This window comes from Nyctereutes procyonoides, unplaced genomic scaffold (genome assembly GCF_905146905.1).
Source record: "Nyctereutes procyonoides isolate TBG_1078 unplaced genomic scaffold, NYPRO_anot_genome, whole genome shotgun sequence".
Taxonomy (NCBI): Eukaryota; Metazoa; Chordata; class Mammalia; order Carnivora; family Canidae; genus Nyctereutes; species Nyctereutes procyonoides.
The window spans coordinates 50,009,875-50,026,614 of record NW_026575042.1 but is presented as its reverse complement, the minus strand read 5'-3'; the positions used below and the strand labels follow the sequence as shown (position 1 = coordinate 50,026,614).

The 16,740-nt window shown below is 36.6% G+C and overlaps 1 protein-coding gene across 2 annotated transcripts in view; it reads right to left on the bottom strand.

Annotated features, from left to right (window-relative positions):
* The window catches only part of GMPS (guanine monophosphate synthase), a 78,657-nt gene that overhangs the window by 29,990 nt on the left and 31,927 nt on the right, over positions 1–16,740 (bottom strand). For both annotated transcript variants that reach the window (XM_055321357.1, XM_055321359.1), the window contains exons 4-6: positions 13,862–13,959; positions 10,661–10,764; positions 209–402 (exon numbers count right to left, since the gene is read on the bottom strand). In XM_055321357.1, the coding sequence (XP_055177332.1) occupies positions 209–402; positions 10,661–10,764; positions 13,862–13,959 (396 nt within the window). The remainder of the gene's footprint in view (positions 1–208; positions 403–10,660; positions 10,765–13,861; positions 13,960–16,740) is intronic.

The following is a 16,740-nucleotide window of genomic DNA, read 5'->3' as shown; positions in this document are numbered from 1 at the left end:
AAGCAAGAAAATAAAATAAAAACTATCTTCTTAAACCTTTACCATTAAAAAGTTTTTACCAAAAGGATACACAGTAACTGAAAAAGCACCTCGAAACAGTGCAACTCACACAACGGCCCATCAGCCAGTCAACGGTGAAGGGCTATGGCGACAAAGTCAGCTCTAACAATGACATAAATTTGTAGACTTTCAGATGTAAATTCCTTACCAAAACCTTTGATGTGCCTACTCTCTCTTTGATCTCTTGAATGCACTCCAGTTCTCTGTTCTGCACGGTGAAGGTCCCACTGCACCCAGCTATATCGTAGAGGAAATTCTTCAGTATTACTTTCCCATTTTCTGTAAGGCCAACTTCAGGGTGGAACTGTGCTCCATATAATTTTTTAGATTCATTTGCTATACCTTTATAGAGAAAATAATCACAAATTAAAATTTTTTTTCATGTTTCAAGACTCAACTAAGTACCCACAGTAATTCCTCACAATTTCCTCTATAAATGTGAAAATGGATACAAATTAGTGCATTTTTACAGGAAAAAAGACACACAAAACAAACTGCATTGCCACATTTTTTCTTTAAAAGTCCTTATATAGCAATTAATGAACTACACAGGACAGTGAATTAAGTCCTACAGAGATTATTTCCTAGCACTTTCACTTCTCCACCCAGATTATTTAACACAATGATAACTCAATTTTGGCTCTCAATCCCACATGGCTTTCTCATGCAATATGCAGCTATCAATTTTATGTATTAGAAGAACCTCATATATTAGGCCTGTCAGAATATGCCAAGTATCCCTTTCTTAGATACTATCAACCACAAATGTAACTTTGTGGATTTGACTAATGTGTTTCTGACAAATTATTATCTAAGCAACAGATGTTAGGCCAGATGTTTACTTGTGCATGCGTTACCCCTGTTTATGGCTCTGAGATACCAAGAAAAGTTACAGCTAGTTAAGTAATTAAATCAGGCCTAGCAGGCTCCCAAACGCATAGTCATTCTACTATACTAAAGAACCTCACATTTTCTTTCCTTGGGATTCTAGGACACCACTCTCTGGGTTCATTGTCTGATCCTTCTTAATCTTTGTTGGTTCCTCCTCATCTTATCCATCTCTACACATGAAAGTTGCCCAATGGGATCCCTGGGTGGCGCAGCGGTTTGGCGCCTGCCTTTGGCCCAGGGCACGATCCTGGAGACCCGGGATCGAATCCCACATCGGGCTCCCGGTGCATGGAACCTGCTTCTCCCTCTGCCTGTGTCTCTGCCTCTGCCTCTGCCTCTCTCTCTCTCTCTCTCTCTGACTATCATAAATAAATAGATAGATAGATAGATAGATAGATAGATAGATAGATAGATAAATAAATAAATAAATAGAAAGTTGCCCAATACTCAGCCCTTAAATCTCTTCTCCATACATTGAGATCTAAACTCTTATGACTTTACATTGTATCCATATGATAGTATACCCCCAACTTTATACCTCTAGCCCAGTTTTCTACTCTACAGTCTAGACTTAGACAACTGCCTACTAATACCTTTATTTCTATGTTTAATAAGGCATCTTGAATTTTTTTAAAGATTTTAATTTATTTGAGATGGAGAAAGAGGGAGAGAGAAAGAATGAACAGGAGGGAGGGGTAGGAGGAGAGGGAGAAGCAGGCTCTCCACTGAGCAGGAATCCCAATACTGGGCTCAATTCTAGGACCCTGGGATCATGACCTGAGCCGAAGGCAGACACTTAACCATCTGAGCCACCCAGGCGCCCAGCATCTTGAATTGTATACAGACTTGCATAACTGCATTCTTTCCCATCAGGTGAACAGAAACTTCAACTTTCTGGATGCGTGGACCAAAAAATACGGGAGTTAAAACTCAACTATACTCCTTTTCTCCCAACTCCACATTCAATCCAACAGCAACTCCTTTGTCTCTCCTTTCAAAAATATATCAGAATCCAATCTCATCTAAGAAGATTAAAATCCTATCAAATGTCTTTTCCACCCACAATGGTTAAGAAACTAGAAATCAATTACAAGAACAAAACTGGAAAATCCTTAAGTACGTGGAGATTAAAATACATGCTGTTGACAAATGAATGGGTCAAAGGATAAATGAAAAGAAAAAATCTGAGACAAATAAAAATGGAAACAACAACCAAAGATAATGTGATGTAGCAAAAGCAATTCTAAGAGGGAAGTTAATGGCAATTAATAATTACATCAAGAAAAAAACAAAGCTCTCAAACAGGCTCCATCAAAAACTGTTACAACAACAAAAAAATTTCAGCAACACTGTGGCATAGAAAAATCCATGTATCAAAGTCAGTTATGTTTCTGTAAATTAAAAAACTATCAGAGAAATTAAGAAAATGTTCCCATTCACAATAGCATCAAAAAGAATAAAATATTTAGGAACAAACTTAACCAAAGAGGTGAAAGATCTATATACTGAAAATGAAGAAACTGAAGAAGGCACAAATAAATGAATAACCTATACAGATTACAAGAAAACTTGAAATATCTATTCTATCCAAAGCATTCTACAGATTCAATTCAATCTCTATCAAAATTCCAATGGCTTGTTCATAGACAGAAAAAAAGGAATTCTAAAGTTTGTATCAAACCACAAAAGACTTCAAAGAGCCAAAGCAATCTTGAAAACACAAAAAAAAACAAAGCACAAGGTATCAGAGGTCCTGATTTCAAACTACATTACAAAGCGATAGTAATCAAAACAGTACAGTATTGGACTAATACACACAAACCAAAGAACAGAATCAAGAGCCCAGAATAAACTCATGCATAAATGACCAATTTACAACAAAGGAGCCTAGAACATACAGTGAAGAAAGGGTAGTCTCTTCAAAAATGGTGCTCAGAAAACCAGCCAGCCACAAACAAAAGAATGAAACAGAATCCCTACCTTATACCATATACAAAAATCAACTCAAAACAGATTAAAGACTTGAATGTAAAACCTGAAATCACAAAACTCCTAGAAGAAATCACAGGGAAAAAAGCCCCCTGACACCTGTCTTGTCAATGATTTTTTGGATTTGATCAAAAGCAAAGGCAACAAAAGCAAAAAATAAGTGAGATTATATCAAACTAAAAAGATTCTGTACAGTAAAGGAAACCATCAACAACAACAAATACCACTGACTGCCCAATTTAAAAATGGGCAAAAGACTTGAAGAGATATTTTTCAAAAGACCTACAAATGGCCAAAAGGTACATAAAAATGCTCAATATCGCTAATCATCAGGGAAATGCAAATCTAATTCACAATGATGATGTCCTCTCACACCTATTAGGATGTCCACTATGAAAAAGCCAAGATAAATGCTGGCAAAGAGGCAGAGAAAAGGAACTTCTTGTAAACTGCTGGTGGGAATATAAAAGTCATGATGGAAAACAGTATGGAGGCTCCACAAAAAATTAAAACTAGTATTACTGTATGATCCAGGAATCCCACGTCTAGATACACATTCAAAGGACAGGAAACCATTATCTCAAAGAGATGTCTGTATGTTCACTGCAGCATTACTCACAACAGACGGGACATGGGAAACAAGTGTCTATCAAGGGATCAAGGAAAAATACGTAGGTAGAAACACAAACATAATATACACACACAAAGTGGAATACTATTCAGCTTTTAAAAAGAAGGAACTCCTGTCATTTGCAGCAACACAGGTGAATCTGGAGGACATAAGGCTAAGTGAAATAAGCCAAAGACAAATACCACATAGTATCACTTATATGTAGAATCAATCAATCAATAAAATCAATAAACAGTTGAAATCAGAATAGAGAATGAAGAAGTGATCACCAGGGCCTGGCAGGGGGAAATAGGGAGGGGCTGGTAAAAGGGTACACACTTTCAACTGTAAGACAAATACGGTCTGAAGATCCAATTAATAGTATCATGACTATAATTGATAGCAAATTTAATTACCCAATAGTGTGTTAAGAGAACTTAAATATTCTCACACACAAAAAAAGGCAAATATGTGAGGTGATGGATGTGTCAGTTAACTCCTTTTATTATGTATCAAATCAGCACATTGCATACTTTAAATATCTTACAATGTTGTCCATCCTAATGAGCTAAAAAAATTAAATTTAAAAATATGTTGAGGGAAAAAAAAAAAAAACATCGACCTAGAATTCTGTACCCTGAGAAATTATCATCCAAAAGTAAAGAAAAATAAAGACTCTCTCAGACAAGTAAATGCTGAGGTTGTTTGTTGCCAGCCAACTTGTCTTGTAAGAAATGATAAAAATTTCATTAGAGAGAGGGAAAATTATAAAGGTCAGAAACTTTAGTGTACATAAAAAAAGAATATCAGAGAAGGAATAAATGAAGGTAAACTGAGCTGGTAACCCTCTCTTCAAAATAATAACAGCAACAATGTATTCAATTACATATGGTTACATATACATGTGTACATACCCATGCTGGTGTATAAGTGAAATGGATGACAGAAATGGGAGGGAAAAACTAGGTTTATCTAGATTTATCAAGTTAACACTATACAACTTCACGGGTAATGTATTTGAAAATGAATGTGAGTTTGTTGTAAATGTATATTGCAAAATGTAGGACAACTTTCTCTAAGAGAAGTATAACTGACGTGCTGAGAGAAAACTGAATCTCATAAAATGTTCAATTGACACCACAAAAGGTAGAAGAATGGAAGACAATAGAAACAAAGAACAAGAGCAACAAATACAGAAGTAACTGATATGATAAATATTAATCCAACTTTATCAAGATGGATTATCAAGTTATCAATAATCATTTTGAATGTCAATGGTCTAAATGCACCAATTCAAATAAAGATTGTCACAGTAGATCAAGAAACAAAACCTAATTATATACTACCTACAAGAAATCTACTTCGAAGACGCACGGAGGGGGCACGTGGGTGGCCCAGTTGGTTAAGCATCTGTCTTCAGTTCAGGTCATGATCCCAGGGTCCTGGGACAGAGCCCCTCATCAGGCACCCTGCTTAGTGGGGAGCCTGCTTCTTCCTCTCTTTTTGCCCCTCCCCTTGTTCATGGTTTCTCCCCTGCTCTATCAGATAAATAAAATCGTTTTTAAAAAATAATGAAGATACATACAGATTAAAAGTAAATAGATGAATGGTTCCACTTATATGTAGATCTAAAAAAAAAAAAAATACAAACAGACTCAAAACTACAAAGGGAAGAGGGTGGAGGGTGGGCAAAATGGGTGAAGGGAAGTGACAGGTACAAGCTTCCAGTTGTGGAATCGCAAGGATGAAAGGTATAGAATACAACCAATGTTACTGTAATAGCTTTGTATGATGAGAGACGGAAGCTACACTTGTAGCTGGCACATGCAATACATAGAGTTGCTGATCAGAGTTGTTAGATCACTATGTTGTACACCTGAAACGAATATAACATTCTGTGACAACTATACTTCAATTTAAAAAAGGGGTGGGGGCAGGATGGAGAAAGGTACATCATGCTAACGCTAATAAAAGATAGCAGAAGAGCTATATTAATGTCAGCCAGAGTAGGCCTGGGCCAAGGAAAGTTATCAGGAATAAAGAGGGGGCACATATGATGATAAAGAAGTCAACTCTCAAGGATGACAGTAACCTGTAATGTATATGCACGTAACAGATCATCAACATACATGAGGCAAAAAGTGATAGAATAGGTGAATCCGCTGTTATAATTGGAGATTTCAACATCCCTCTATCAGAAATGGACAGACCCAACAAGCAGAACATCAGTAAGGACACAACGATACCATCAATCAACCGGGATGTAATGGACGTCTATAGATTGCTTCATCCAACAGAACATACATTGTTCTCAGGCTCACTTGGAACACTCACCAAGGCAGACCACATTTTGAGACATAAAACACGGCTTAATAAATTTAAAAGAACAGAACTCATACAATGTCTGTTCTCAGACTACAATGGAATTAAACCAGGTATCACATTAACCAAAAGACAGATGGAAAATCTCAAAACACTTGGAGACTAAAGACTTCTAAGTAATGATGAAAGAAAGAAGAAATTTTAAGAGAAATGAAGCATTATTTTGAACTAAACAAAAGTGAAATGAACCAACGTTCTAAAATTTGGAGGATGCAGGGTGCAAAATTATAATTTATAAGAAACCTCTATTTGGTCTTCATTACAGTTCCTGGCTCACAGATCCCAAAACCTTTGGAATTTTCTAAGAGATGAGAGCTTTTGAAAAGCACCTAAGGATGGGGGCTGGCTGCCAAGACAATCATGTGATTAGAGGCCTGGAACTTTCACGGAAGCTCCACGCCATTTCCCCATTCTCTGCCCTTCTATACATCTCTTCCATCCGGTTGTTCCCAAATTATACCCTTCTTTTTTTGTGTGTGTATTTTTTTATTGGAGTTCAATTTGCCAACATATAGTATAACAGCCAGTGCTCATCCTGTCAAGTCCCCGCCTCAGTGCCCATCACCCAGTCACCCCAACACCCCATCCACCTTCCCTTCTACTACCCCTTGTTCTTTTCCCAGAGTTAGGAGTCTCTCATGTTCTGTCTCCCTCTCTGATATTTCCCACTCATTTTCTCTCCTTTCCCCTTTAATCCCCTTCACTATTTTTTATATTCCCCGACCTAATGAAACTATATAATGTTTGTCCTTCTCCGATTGACTTACTTCACTCAGCATATACCTTCCAGTTCTATCCACACTGAAGCAGCAAATGCTGGGTATTCGTAGTTTCTAATGGCTGAGTAATATTCCATTGAAATTACACTCTTCTATAAGAAACCAATGACCTAGTGGTAAAATGTTTCTGAGTTCTGTGAGCCACTCTAGAGAATTAACTGAACTGAGGAAGAGCTCATGGGAATCTCTGATTTACAGCCAGTCAGTCAGAATACACATAACCTGGACCTCTGACTTATATCTGAAATCCAAGGAGGGGGGTCGGTCACTGGAACCTCCAATCTATAGTTGGTCAGTAAGAGGCACAGTGATAACCTGGGCTTGCAACTGGTGTCTGAAGTATGTGTGGGTAGGGAAGGGGGAACTGGTCTTGTGGGATGCAGCCCTCAACCCCAGAAATCTGGTGCTATGTACACTCTGGGTACATAATATCAGAATTGAGCTGAATTGAGATGCCCTCTCAAGAGCAGCCCAGGTGGCTCAGTGGTTTAGCACCACCTTCAGCCCAGGGTGCGATCCTGGAGACCAGGGATTGAGTCCCATGTCGGGCTCCCTGCAGGGAGCCTGCTTCTCCCTCTGCTTGTGTCTCTGCCTCTCTCTCTCTCTCTCATGAATAAATAAATAAAATCTTAAAAAAAAAAAAGGAAAGAGAGATGCCCTCTCAAATACCATACTGGTGTGTAAGAATTGCTTGTTGGTGTCAGAAACCCTCCTCAACTCTCCCACACACCGGAAATTGGTCTCAGAACACCAACAGACAACAAAAATAGTGCCTAGAGGAAAATTTCCAGCACTGAATGCATATATTAGAAGAAAGGATTTACTCAATCACCTAAACTTCCACCTTATGAAATGAATAAAGAGGGACAAATTACATCCAAAGTAATCAAAACAAATAAAAATTAAAGAGAAATCAATGAAACTGAAAACAGGAATTCAACAACAAAAATAAAAAATATCAAAAGCTATTTCTTTGATAAGATCAGCGAAATTGGTAAGCTTCTAGCCAGGCTAACTAAGAAAAAGAGAGAGGACACAAATTACTAATATCAGAAATGAGAAAGGAAACATCACTACAGGTCCCAGGGACATTAACATAATAAAGGAATATTATGAATAACTATGTCCACAAATTTTATAACACAGATGAAATGGACCAATTCTTTGAAAGACACACCTTACCAAAACTCACAAAAGAAATAAGTAATTTCAATAGGCCTCCACCGATTTTAAAAATTATATGATCTGATTCGATAGATGCAGAAAAAGCATCTGAAAAAATCCAACACTCATTCATGATAAAAACTCTCCGTAAACTAGGAATATAGGGGGAAACTCCCTCAACTTGATAAGGAATATCTTCTAAAAACCTACAGCTAAAATCATATAACAGAAATTCAAAACTTTCCCACTCAGATCAGGAACAAGGCAAGGATGTTCCCTCTCCCCACTGTTTTTCAACACTATATAAAAAGTCCTAGAGATCCCTGGGTGGTGGCTCAGCGGTTTGGCGCCTACCTTTGGCTCAGGGTGTGATCCTGGAGTCCCAGGATCGAGACCCATATCGGGCTCCCTGCATGGAGCCTGCTTCTCCCTCTGCCTGTATCTCTGCCTCTCTCTGTGTCTCTCATGAATAAATAAAATCTTAAAAAAAAAAAAAAGTCCTAACTACTGCAATAAGAAAAGGAAATAAAAGGCATACAGGTTGAGAAAGAAGAAATAAAACTCTTTGTTCTCAGATGACATCATCTATGCAGAAATCTGAAAACAAAAATCAACAGAAAAATTCTAGGAACTAGTGAATGATTATAGCAGAGTTGTAGGATGTAAAGTGAATTTACAGAAGTTCATTGCTTTCCTATATAATAGCAATGAACAAGTGGAATATGAAATTAAAACCGATTATCAGCCAAATAAATGAAATATGAAGGTATAAATCTAAGAAAATACATACAAGCTCCATATGGGAAACCAAGCACTCTTGACTACTTCCACCTCTAGAACCTTATTCCTTAGACTATTGCCTCTGCTCCTGATTGCTGCAATAGATTCCTAGCTGACCTCCCTACTTCTACATTTGACCCTTTCTCTTTTCACTTCACTGTAACCAAAGTAATCCTGAAATTAGATCATGAGTAAAGCCAACAGTTTCATAGAGGTCTGTGTTCTGGCCACCCTGACAAACTCTCCAACCTCATCTTCTACCAATCTTCCTCTATGTTTACCAGCTCCAACCATGTAGTCTTTCTTACTGTTCCTCAAACATGGTCCCATCCTAGACTTGTACTGCTATCTCCTCTTCCTCCAAATGTCCAGAAGGGTTAATAGCACTTACTTCATGTCCATTTTATAGGAATACCCTGCCCAAAATATCCTAAATAAAGAGTAACAACCTTAATCACACATATTCTGCAACACTCTACACTTCCTTTATTGTTTTCAGTGTACTTAAACACTGACACTTGACATATTCTGTATTTGTTTGTGTATTAGCTGTCCCATCCCTACTCCCACCTAGAATGAAAAACAGATTTTTGTCCACTTTTCATTACTTTACCTTTGGCACCTGGAACTGTCACTGACACAAAGTAGGCACTCAAACATTTGTTAAGTGAATAAAAATACATAATCCATCTACCACTGTTTATCTTTTATATTAAATAAAAACATTTCCATATGAAAACCATTCTGGATCATTCCTATTCTAATATTAATTGCAGGCAGATTACTCAATTCAGTTTATCCATGACAAATCTTTTTTTACCATGTATTGTTTAGGTGTGCATTTCAAACAAAAAGAACTTTATTGGTAAATCCACTTTTTTTCTTTAACTGACTTCCAGGATTATGGTAATTATTTACATAATAACTATTCAAATAAGCAGGTTAAAAAAAAATCACAAGTGCCAGAAAATCAATTCCTCTTCCTCAAAAAGAAGAGAATAAAAATGGCTTTAAAGTACAGATTAGGGGGCAGCCCCGGTGGCCAAGCAGTTTAACACCTGCCTTCAGCCCAAGATGTGATCCTGGAGACCCAGGATCGAGTCCCACGTCGGGCTCCCTGCATGGAGCCTGCTTCTCCCTCTGCCTGTGTCTCTGCCTCTCTCTCTCTCTCTCTCTCTCTCTCTCTCTCTCTCATGAATAAATAAATAAAATATTTAAATAAATAAATAAAAATAAAGTACAGATTAGGGACACCTGGGTGGCTCAGCAGTGTAGGGCCTGCCTTTGGCCCAGGCCGTGATCCTGGAGTCCAGGGTTCAAGTCCTGCGTCGGGCTCCCTGCATGGAGCCTGCTTCTCCCTCTACCTGTGTCTCTGCCTCTCTCTCTGTCTCTCATGAATAAATAAATTTTTTAAATCTTTAAAAAATAAATAAAACTTGAAAAAAAATAAAGTACAGATTAGACAATGTTTCTACAAAGGGCTAAATAGTAAAAATTTAGGCTCTGTGGAACACAGGCATACAATCCCTTTTATCATAACCCTTTAATAACATAATAGGTTATAGGCTAGATTTGACCCACAGGTCACATTTTTGCCAACCCTGGCTCAGAGAAATGTCCTGAGTGCTCAGTCTGGTGTTTTGCCGATGTCCAAGATACAAGCCTGTGTATATCTAAGAAAAGCATTTAAAAATCTAATTATGAATTAATAAGCACACTAGAAAAATAGACCATTCTCAAATTTTTCCTGAGATGTAAAAGTAGTGTTTTACACCTGGAGAACTTTTATTAGAGTGAACACTTTTAAAAATATTTCAGAGAAAACCAGTAAGTGACTTCTAAATAATCTAATATTAAATTCCCTTCATAAATTAATGGTGAACCCATGACATTTACAGTATCTTTTTAAAAAATTTTTAAAAACCCAGTACCTCATGCAGAAACATATTCTTAGACTCTTCAGATAAGTTTAAAACAGAATTGGCAAAAGTTTTAGAGTTTTCACCTGCCACAATGTTCCCAGAACGTGCCACAACCTTGAATCCATCAGCTACTTTGTCTACACTATCTCCATGGGTAAGCAAAACAATTTCTTCCTTCTGAAGGCCCCTAAACATATAAAAAAACAAACAAAAACACACACAACATACAAATATCTTAATTAAAGACATGATCAATGGGATCTTATGCTTTATTTTTACCCAGCTTTATTGAGATATAACTGACATATAACATTAAGCAAGATGTATAACATGATGATTTGATATATATAATGAAATAATTACCACAATAAGGTTAGTTAACACATACAGCACATAGTTACCATTTTTTTATGTGTATGGGGAACATTTAATATCTACTCTCTTAACAACTTTTAAGTATACAATACAGTGTTGTTAACTGTAATCATCATGCCTGAACATTTTAGTTATAAGATGATAAAGACATTCTGGGGATCTTAAGTTTGTTCTTTTCTTTAGAAATACTAACTCACTTATATGAGTAAATAAAAAAATACAGAAAAAAGTATGTATGTAATAGTACAACACTGCTAGAATTTAAACTTATTCTATGCATTATAAACCCACTAAGAATATTAAATCTCAAAGAAGGCAATCAGGAAAAACTGAAAATTGACAAGCATATATTTAAAAGTTGGTGGTATGCATGCATAAAAAAATAATCTCAGGAAGTTACAAAATAATAATAAATAATTTAATAATAATTACAATTTAATAATTTAAATAATAATTTAAAATTTTATCTCTACTTGGATTTATCTTAAGAACAGAAGGCATTGCAGAAATCTAAACATTCAGTAGTTTTATATCAGAAATAGTACTAATACTGATATTGTTATTTAGCACCTTTATATAAAATAAAATCCTGCATATTATAGGTTAAAACAAATATTAAATATTTAAGAATTGAGGTTTTCAGCCTCTAGTAAGGATACACAAAATCAAAAGAGATAAAAACCCCATAAACTTTGATTTTAAAAGGAAATAAGGTGAACACTGATTTTGTTCCCTCTAAAAGAATACATACTAACTTTATTCACTGAAGAGGCCTAGAAACAAAGACAACCCAGTAGTAATGTGGACCTCTACTTCTCATCTCCTGCCAAACAAGTTACAGGCATGGATTAAAGAAGATACAAGTAACATTTATCAAATGCAATATGTGGACTTTTTCTTGACCCTGATTCAAACAAATCAACTATAAAAAGATATTTTTTACACTGTGAGAAAATCTGAGAGGGCTGATTATTAAATATTAAGAAATTAAAAAGTAACTTAAAAATAAAGCAAGAAGATAAAGTACATTAAAGCCAAAAGGATGTTTCAGACTTACTACTACTGTCATTATTGTTGCTTAGGATTAATGTAGGTTGTGAATGAGTCCCAGAATTTTAGAGCTAGGAAGACAGAAAAACTTTACATTTTAACCAGATCTTTAGATTTAAAGCCTCTTGCAATATCACATACCACCATGAATTTAAAATGGTTCTCAGTCTAGCCACTTTAGAGATGAATGTAAGCAACACCTCTCCGTTATGAAGTGGAACACGCATTGGATTTGAAATATATTTTGGAAATGAGTAACTTCAGTTCCTAAGATTATTTTGAGCCACCCTGGCTTTATTAATCTTCCTTTGAAAAACAAGAATCTTTGAACAGATACACTTATTTTTGCTCTTCCTCAAAATTAAAGAGGAGCCATTTTGTGTCTAAACAGGGATATCTCCATTTTGATAAAAATAAGTTTATAACTTGGGTTTTAAAATTTCTGATCTGTCCAACATGAAGAAAACTATTCATCAGAAATTAATTTAGGCACACAAGTATGGTAATCAACAAAACATACCTGTAGCTAGAAATAATTAGCACAATTAAAAGATATAACAAAATAACTGCATAATAGACATGGAATCACCATGTTGTACACTTGAAACTAATGTAACATTGTGTCAACTATACTTCAATTATAAATAGATAAAAGTAAACTTCTCAGATTCATCCAAAAAAGAAAGTAACTGTGGCTCACTGACATCAGCTTGCATTTTATAGATTTAATGCAGTAAGGGGAGAATGTAGTTCTAAAGTAAAAATGAAATTTAAGGGGCACTTCGTGGCTCAGTTGGTAGAGCATGGAACTCTTGATCTCAGGACTGTAAGTTTGAGCTCTACACTGAGTACAGAGATTACTTAAAATCTTTTAAAAAACAAAAAAATAAAAATGAAATTTAAGTCAAAATGAAGGGAGTCAGGGGCAACTGGCTGGCTCAGTCAATAAAGCATGTGATTCTTAATTCTGGAGTTGTAAGTTCAAGTCCCACAGTGGGCACAGAGATTATTTTAAAAGTTTAAAAAAAAAAAAAAAAAAAAAAACAGGCCAGTGAGGAACCCTATCAATAGTCCAACAAAATGAGCTTTATTCAAAACATGGAAAACCCCAAAACAGAAAGCTTCCGGTCTTTTCATAAACTGAATGAAAATGCAGCCATTTTTTTAAAGTAGAAGATAAATGACTCCAGGAAGGTAGTGAACAGCTCATTTGCCAATTTTTAAATAGATTAAAGCTACAGCACCTAACTTATTGTTACCTAGACCAAAAACCAATTAATACATTCACTATATTGAAAGACAGTACACCAGGTACTGTTATGCTTAATACAGAGAAGGTGAGAAGGAGGGAAACCTAACACATATTTAGTAATGAGTCCAACAAATTGGTCGTTTGCTAAGCACCCAGCAAAAATACGAGGGAAGAGATACACAAACACATTCAGTAGATGCAAGATAATTTAAAACATTATCAAAAAAAAAATTATCCATTTGCCACATCTGGCACACTAATGTTTAGAATCATACTTCAAAGAGTGAAAAAGAAAAAAAAGAAAAAAAGAGTGAAAAAGGAAAAACTACAAATGTTGGCATCACAGTATGCAATCCCAAACAGAGATAGATCCAAGACTGCTTTCAAGTTATGTCACAAGCGCTTTCCTTACCCCCCACTTAGCATCACCATCATCCTCTGCAATTCTGACATTCAAATGGAAAACAAATATGACAATTATACCTCTGACCATGAATATGGCCTTAATTCACCTAAGAATTATAGAATCTCTAATTTTGAATAACAATCCCAACTTTAAATCTGTCGTTCTACTAAACTATGCATATGCATCTAGAAATATCTATACCTGAACAATGAGCAAGTGTTGTCCACACTAATACTGAAGACTCCATCTTCTCTAACACTTTTTTTGTGTACAGTACCTCCAAATACCTTATTCATCATCTGTTCGAAGAGAAAATAAATTGACATTAATATAAATTTAAAAAAATTACCCAATCATTTTCTTATGCTAATAACTTATATTCCTTTGTTTTCAAGATATCTGCTATGTTTCTGCTCCAAAAATAATGAGTTAAACAAACATAGACAACTTGGTATTATTAAATATAATTATACAATTATCATGAGGAATAGTTATAAAGCGAAACTAGATTAGAAATCTGACCTGAGGTTAATTTCTATTAAACACTGGCAGGTTTTCCATTGAGTGTACTTTAATTTTCATCTTTTAAAAATAGAGATTTAATACTTACATCTGAGTTTAAGAGCATTTTAAAAGGTATTCTGGGCTTAGAAAAAGCTAAAGCAGATGATATGAAAAGCTGTGGTATTAAAACTAGACAAGCATAAACTTCTCCAAGTGATGTAACCGTTGGCCCCAAAGGAACAGTGCAAAAGCCTGTAGAAGGCCATGTTGTGGAAGAGCATAAACAGGAAAATCTGTTCTTTTTTTTAAAGATTTTATGCATTTATTTGAAAGAGAGATGAGCACAGGTGGGGGTGGAGGAGAGGCGGGAGGAAAGACTCCCTGCTGAGCAGGGAGCCCTGGGATCATGACCCAAGCCAACAGCAGGCAGTTAGAGGACTGAGCCAGCCAGGTGCCCCAAGAAGATCTGGTCTTTCAATTAAATTCATTTACAAATCCCATATGCCTACGGACTCTTATTCCAAATGGTCTCTTCATTCTGCCCCTCCCTGGATCAATCTTCTTATTTATTACTCACATTTGCCTGACCCCCTCCCCAACACCAAATAAACACACACAAAAATTCTACAATTATTTCTGCCTTGATGTATTCACCGTGACACATCTCAGAGTACGTCTGTTCCACAGAGGTGTCAGAAGATACCTGCCGTAACCATACGGGATACAGGCTGACCCTGCTCCTGACAAAAAAAGCAGGCAGAGGGCTAAACAAATGCTCATCCTTATAATGCCCAGCAGAATATTCTTCAAAACCATCAGCAAATAAATGCTGCCCTCTACATTCTGCTCAAGTCATTCACAATAAAGCTTCCTGAGATAAAACCTTGGGTTAAGTTCAGTAGGAAATAAACTTGTTCATTCATTTGGCCCAGTATTTCCCAAACAGAAACCCCAGGTATCCAACACTTTCTGCAGGACATGAACTACCACCCAGTTTAGGAACACTGCGACAGTCCCCCTTGCCGCTAGTCACCGCTCTTCTTCCCCGTCATTCTCTACTCCAGCCTACTCCAGCCGTGCAAGCCACGTAATTGCCAAAATAGACCAAAATACACCGTGTTCTCTCCCCCAGGTCTTCAGGTCTCTTCCCAGTCCCAGTGGGTAACAAAGTATGTAGCGCAAAGCACTCATTAAAAGTTGCTGGAAAAGAAGTGCTTTCTTCTATAGACGCCGTGAACTTTATGCACCTCTACCTCCCCTAACTTGCTGTCCTTAGAGGACAGCTGAGTGATCAAGACAACTAAAACTGTTGAAACTCAACACAATTTAAAAGTCCACAAAATCCAAATTAAATGTGTTTACAAAACCAAGGGCTGCAGTAAAATTTAAAGCTATCTCACCTGTTCAGGAGGCTTCCAGGTATATTTCTGGTTCTTAACTATACTACTTAAGGTTAAAATGCAAAGAGTTGAACACCTAGCTAAGCTTGTGTTTGTGGAGGAAGAGAGAACTTTTATGTATAATGAAACAATTTGCTTTCTTGTCACAGTTTGTTTTAATATTCTATTTTGAGGGCATCCTTGGAGGCCCAGTGGTTTAGCGCCTGCCTTCCGCCCAGGGCCTAATCCTGGAGACCCGGGATTGAGTCCCACATCCGGCTCCCTGCATGGAGCCTGCTTCTCCCTCTGCCTGTGTCTCTGCCTCTCTCTCTGTCTCTCATGAATAGATAGATAGATAGATAGATAGATAGATAGATAGATAGATAGATAGATAGATAAAAATTTTTTTAAATAGCAAAAAAATTGGAAAAAAGCCATCAATACTAACAGTGAATATATGATTAATCTGTGCTAAACAATAAATTCAATAGTGAAAATGAGTAACTTACAATTAAATGTATTAACATCAATGAATCTTAAAACCAAAGCTGACAATAATACACACAGGATTTCATTTACATAAGGGTCAATGGGCAAAACTAAATAACGTATTACTTAGGGATATGAACTTAGGTATAAAGCTACAAAGAAAACAAAGGAGGGCAGCCCAAGTGGCTCAGCGGTTTGGCACCGCCTTCGGCCCAGGGTGTGATCCTGGAGACCTGGGATGAGTCCCACATCAGGCTCCCTGCATGGAGCCTGCTTCTCCCTCTGCCTGTGTCTCTCTCAGTGTTCTCATGAATAAATAAACAAAATAGAAAAGAAAAGAAAGAAAACAAAGGGAATGGGGACGCCTGAGTGGCTCAGTGGTTAAGCATCTGCCTTCGGGCCAGGGCATGACCCCAGGGTCCTGGGATGGAGTCCCACATAGAGTTCCCTGCATAGAGCCTGCTTCTCTCTCTGCCTATGTCTCTGCCTCTCTCTGTTTCTCTCATGAATAAATAAATAAAATCTTAAAAAAAAAAAAAAGGAATGAATAACAACTCAAGAAAAGTGCTGCCTCTCACTTGAAAAAGTTTCAAAAGTTCTATTTCATTTCTTGTGCTTACCAAGGGTATATAGAGATAAAAGAAGCAATGAGGAGACTTTTTTCTTCTAAAGCAAAGAATTACCAGGAAGCAACTAGAAAGGCTCTGA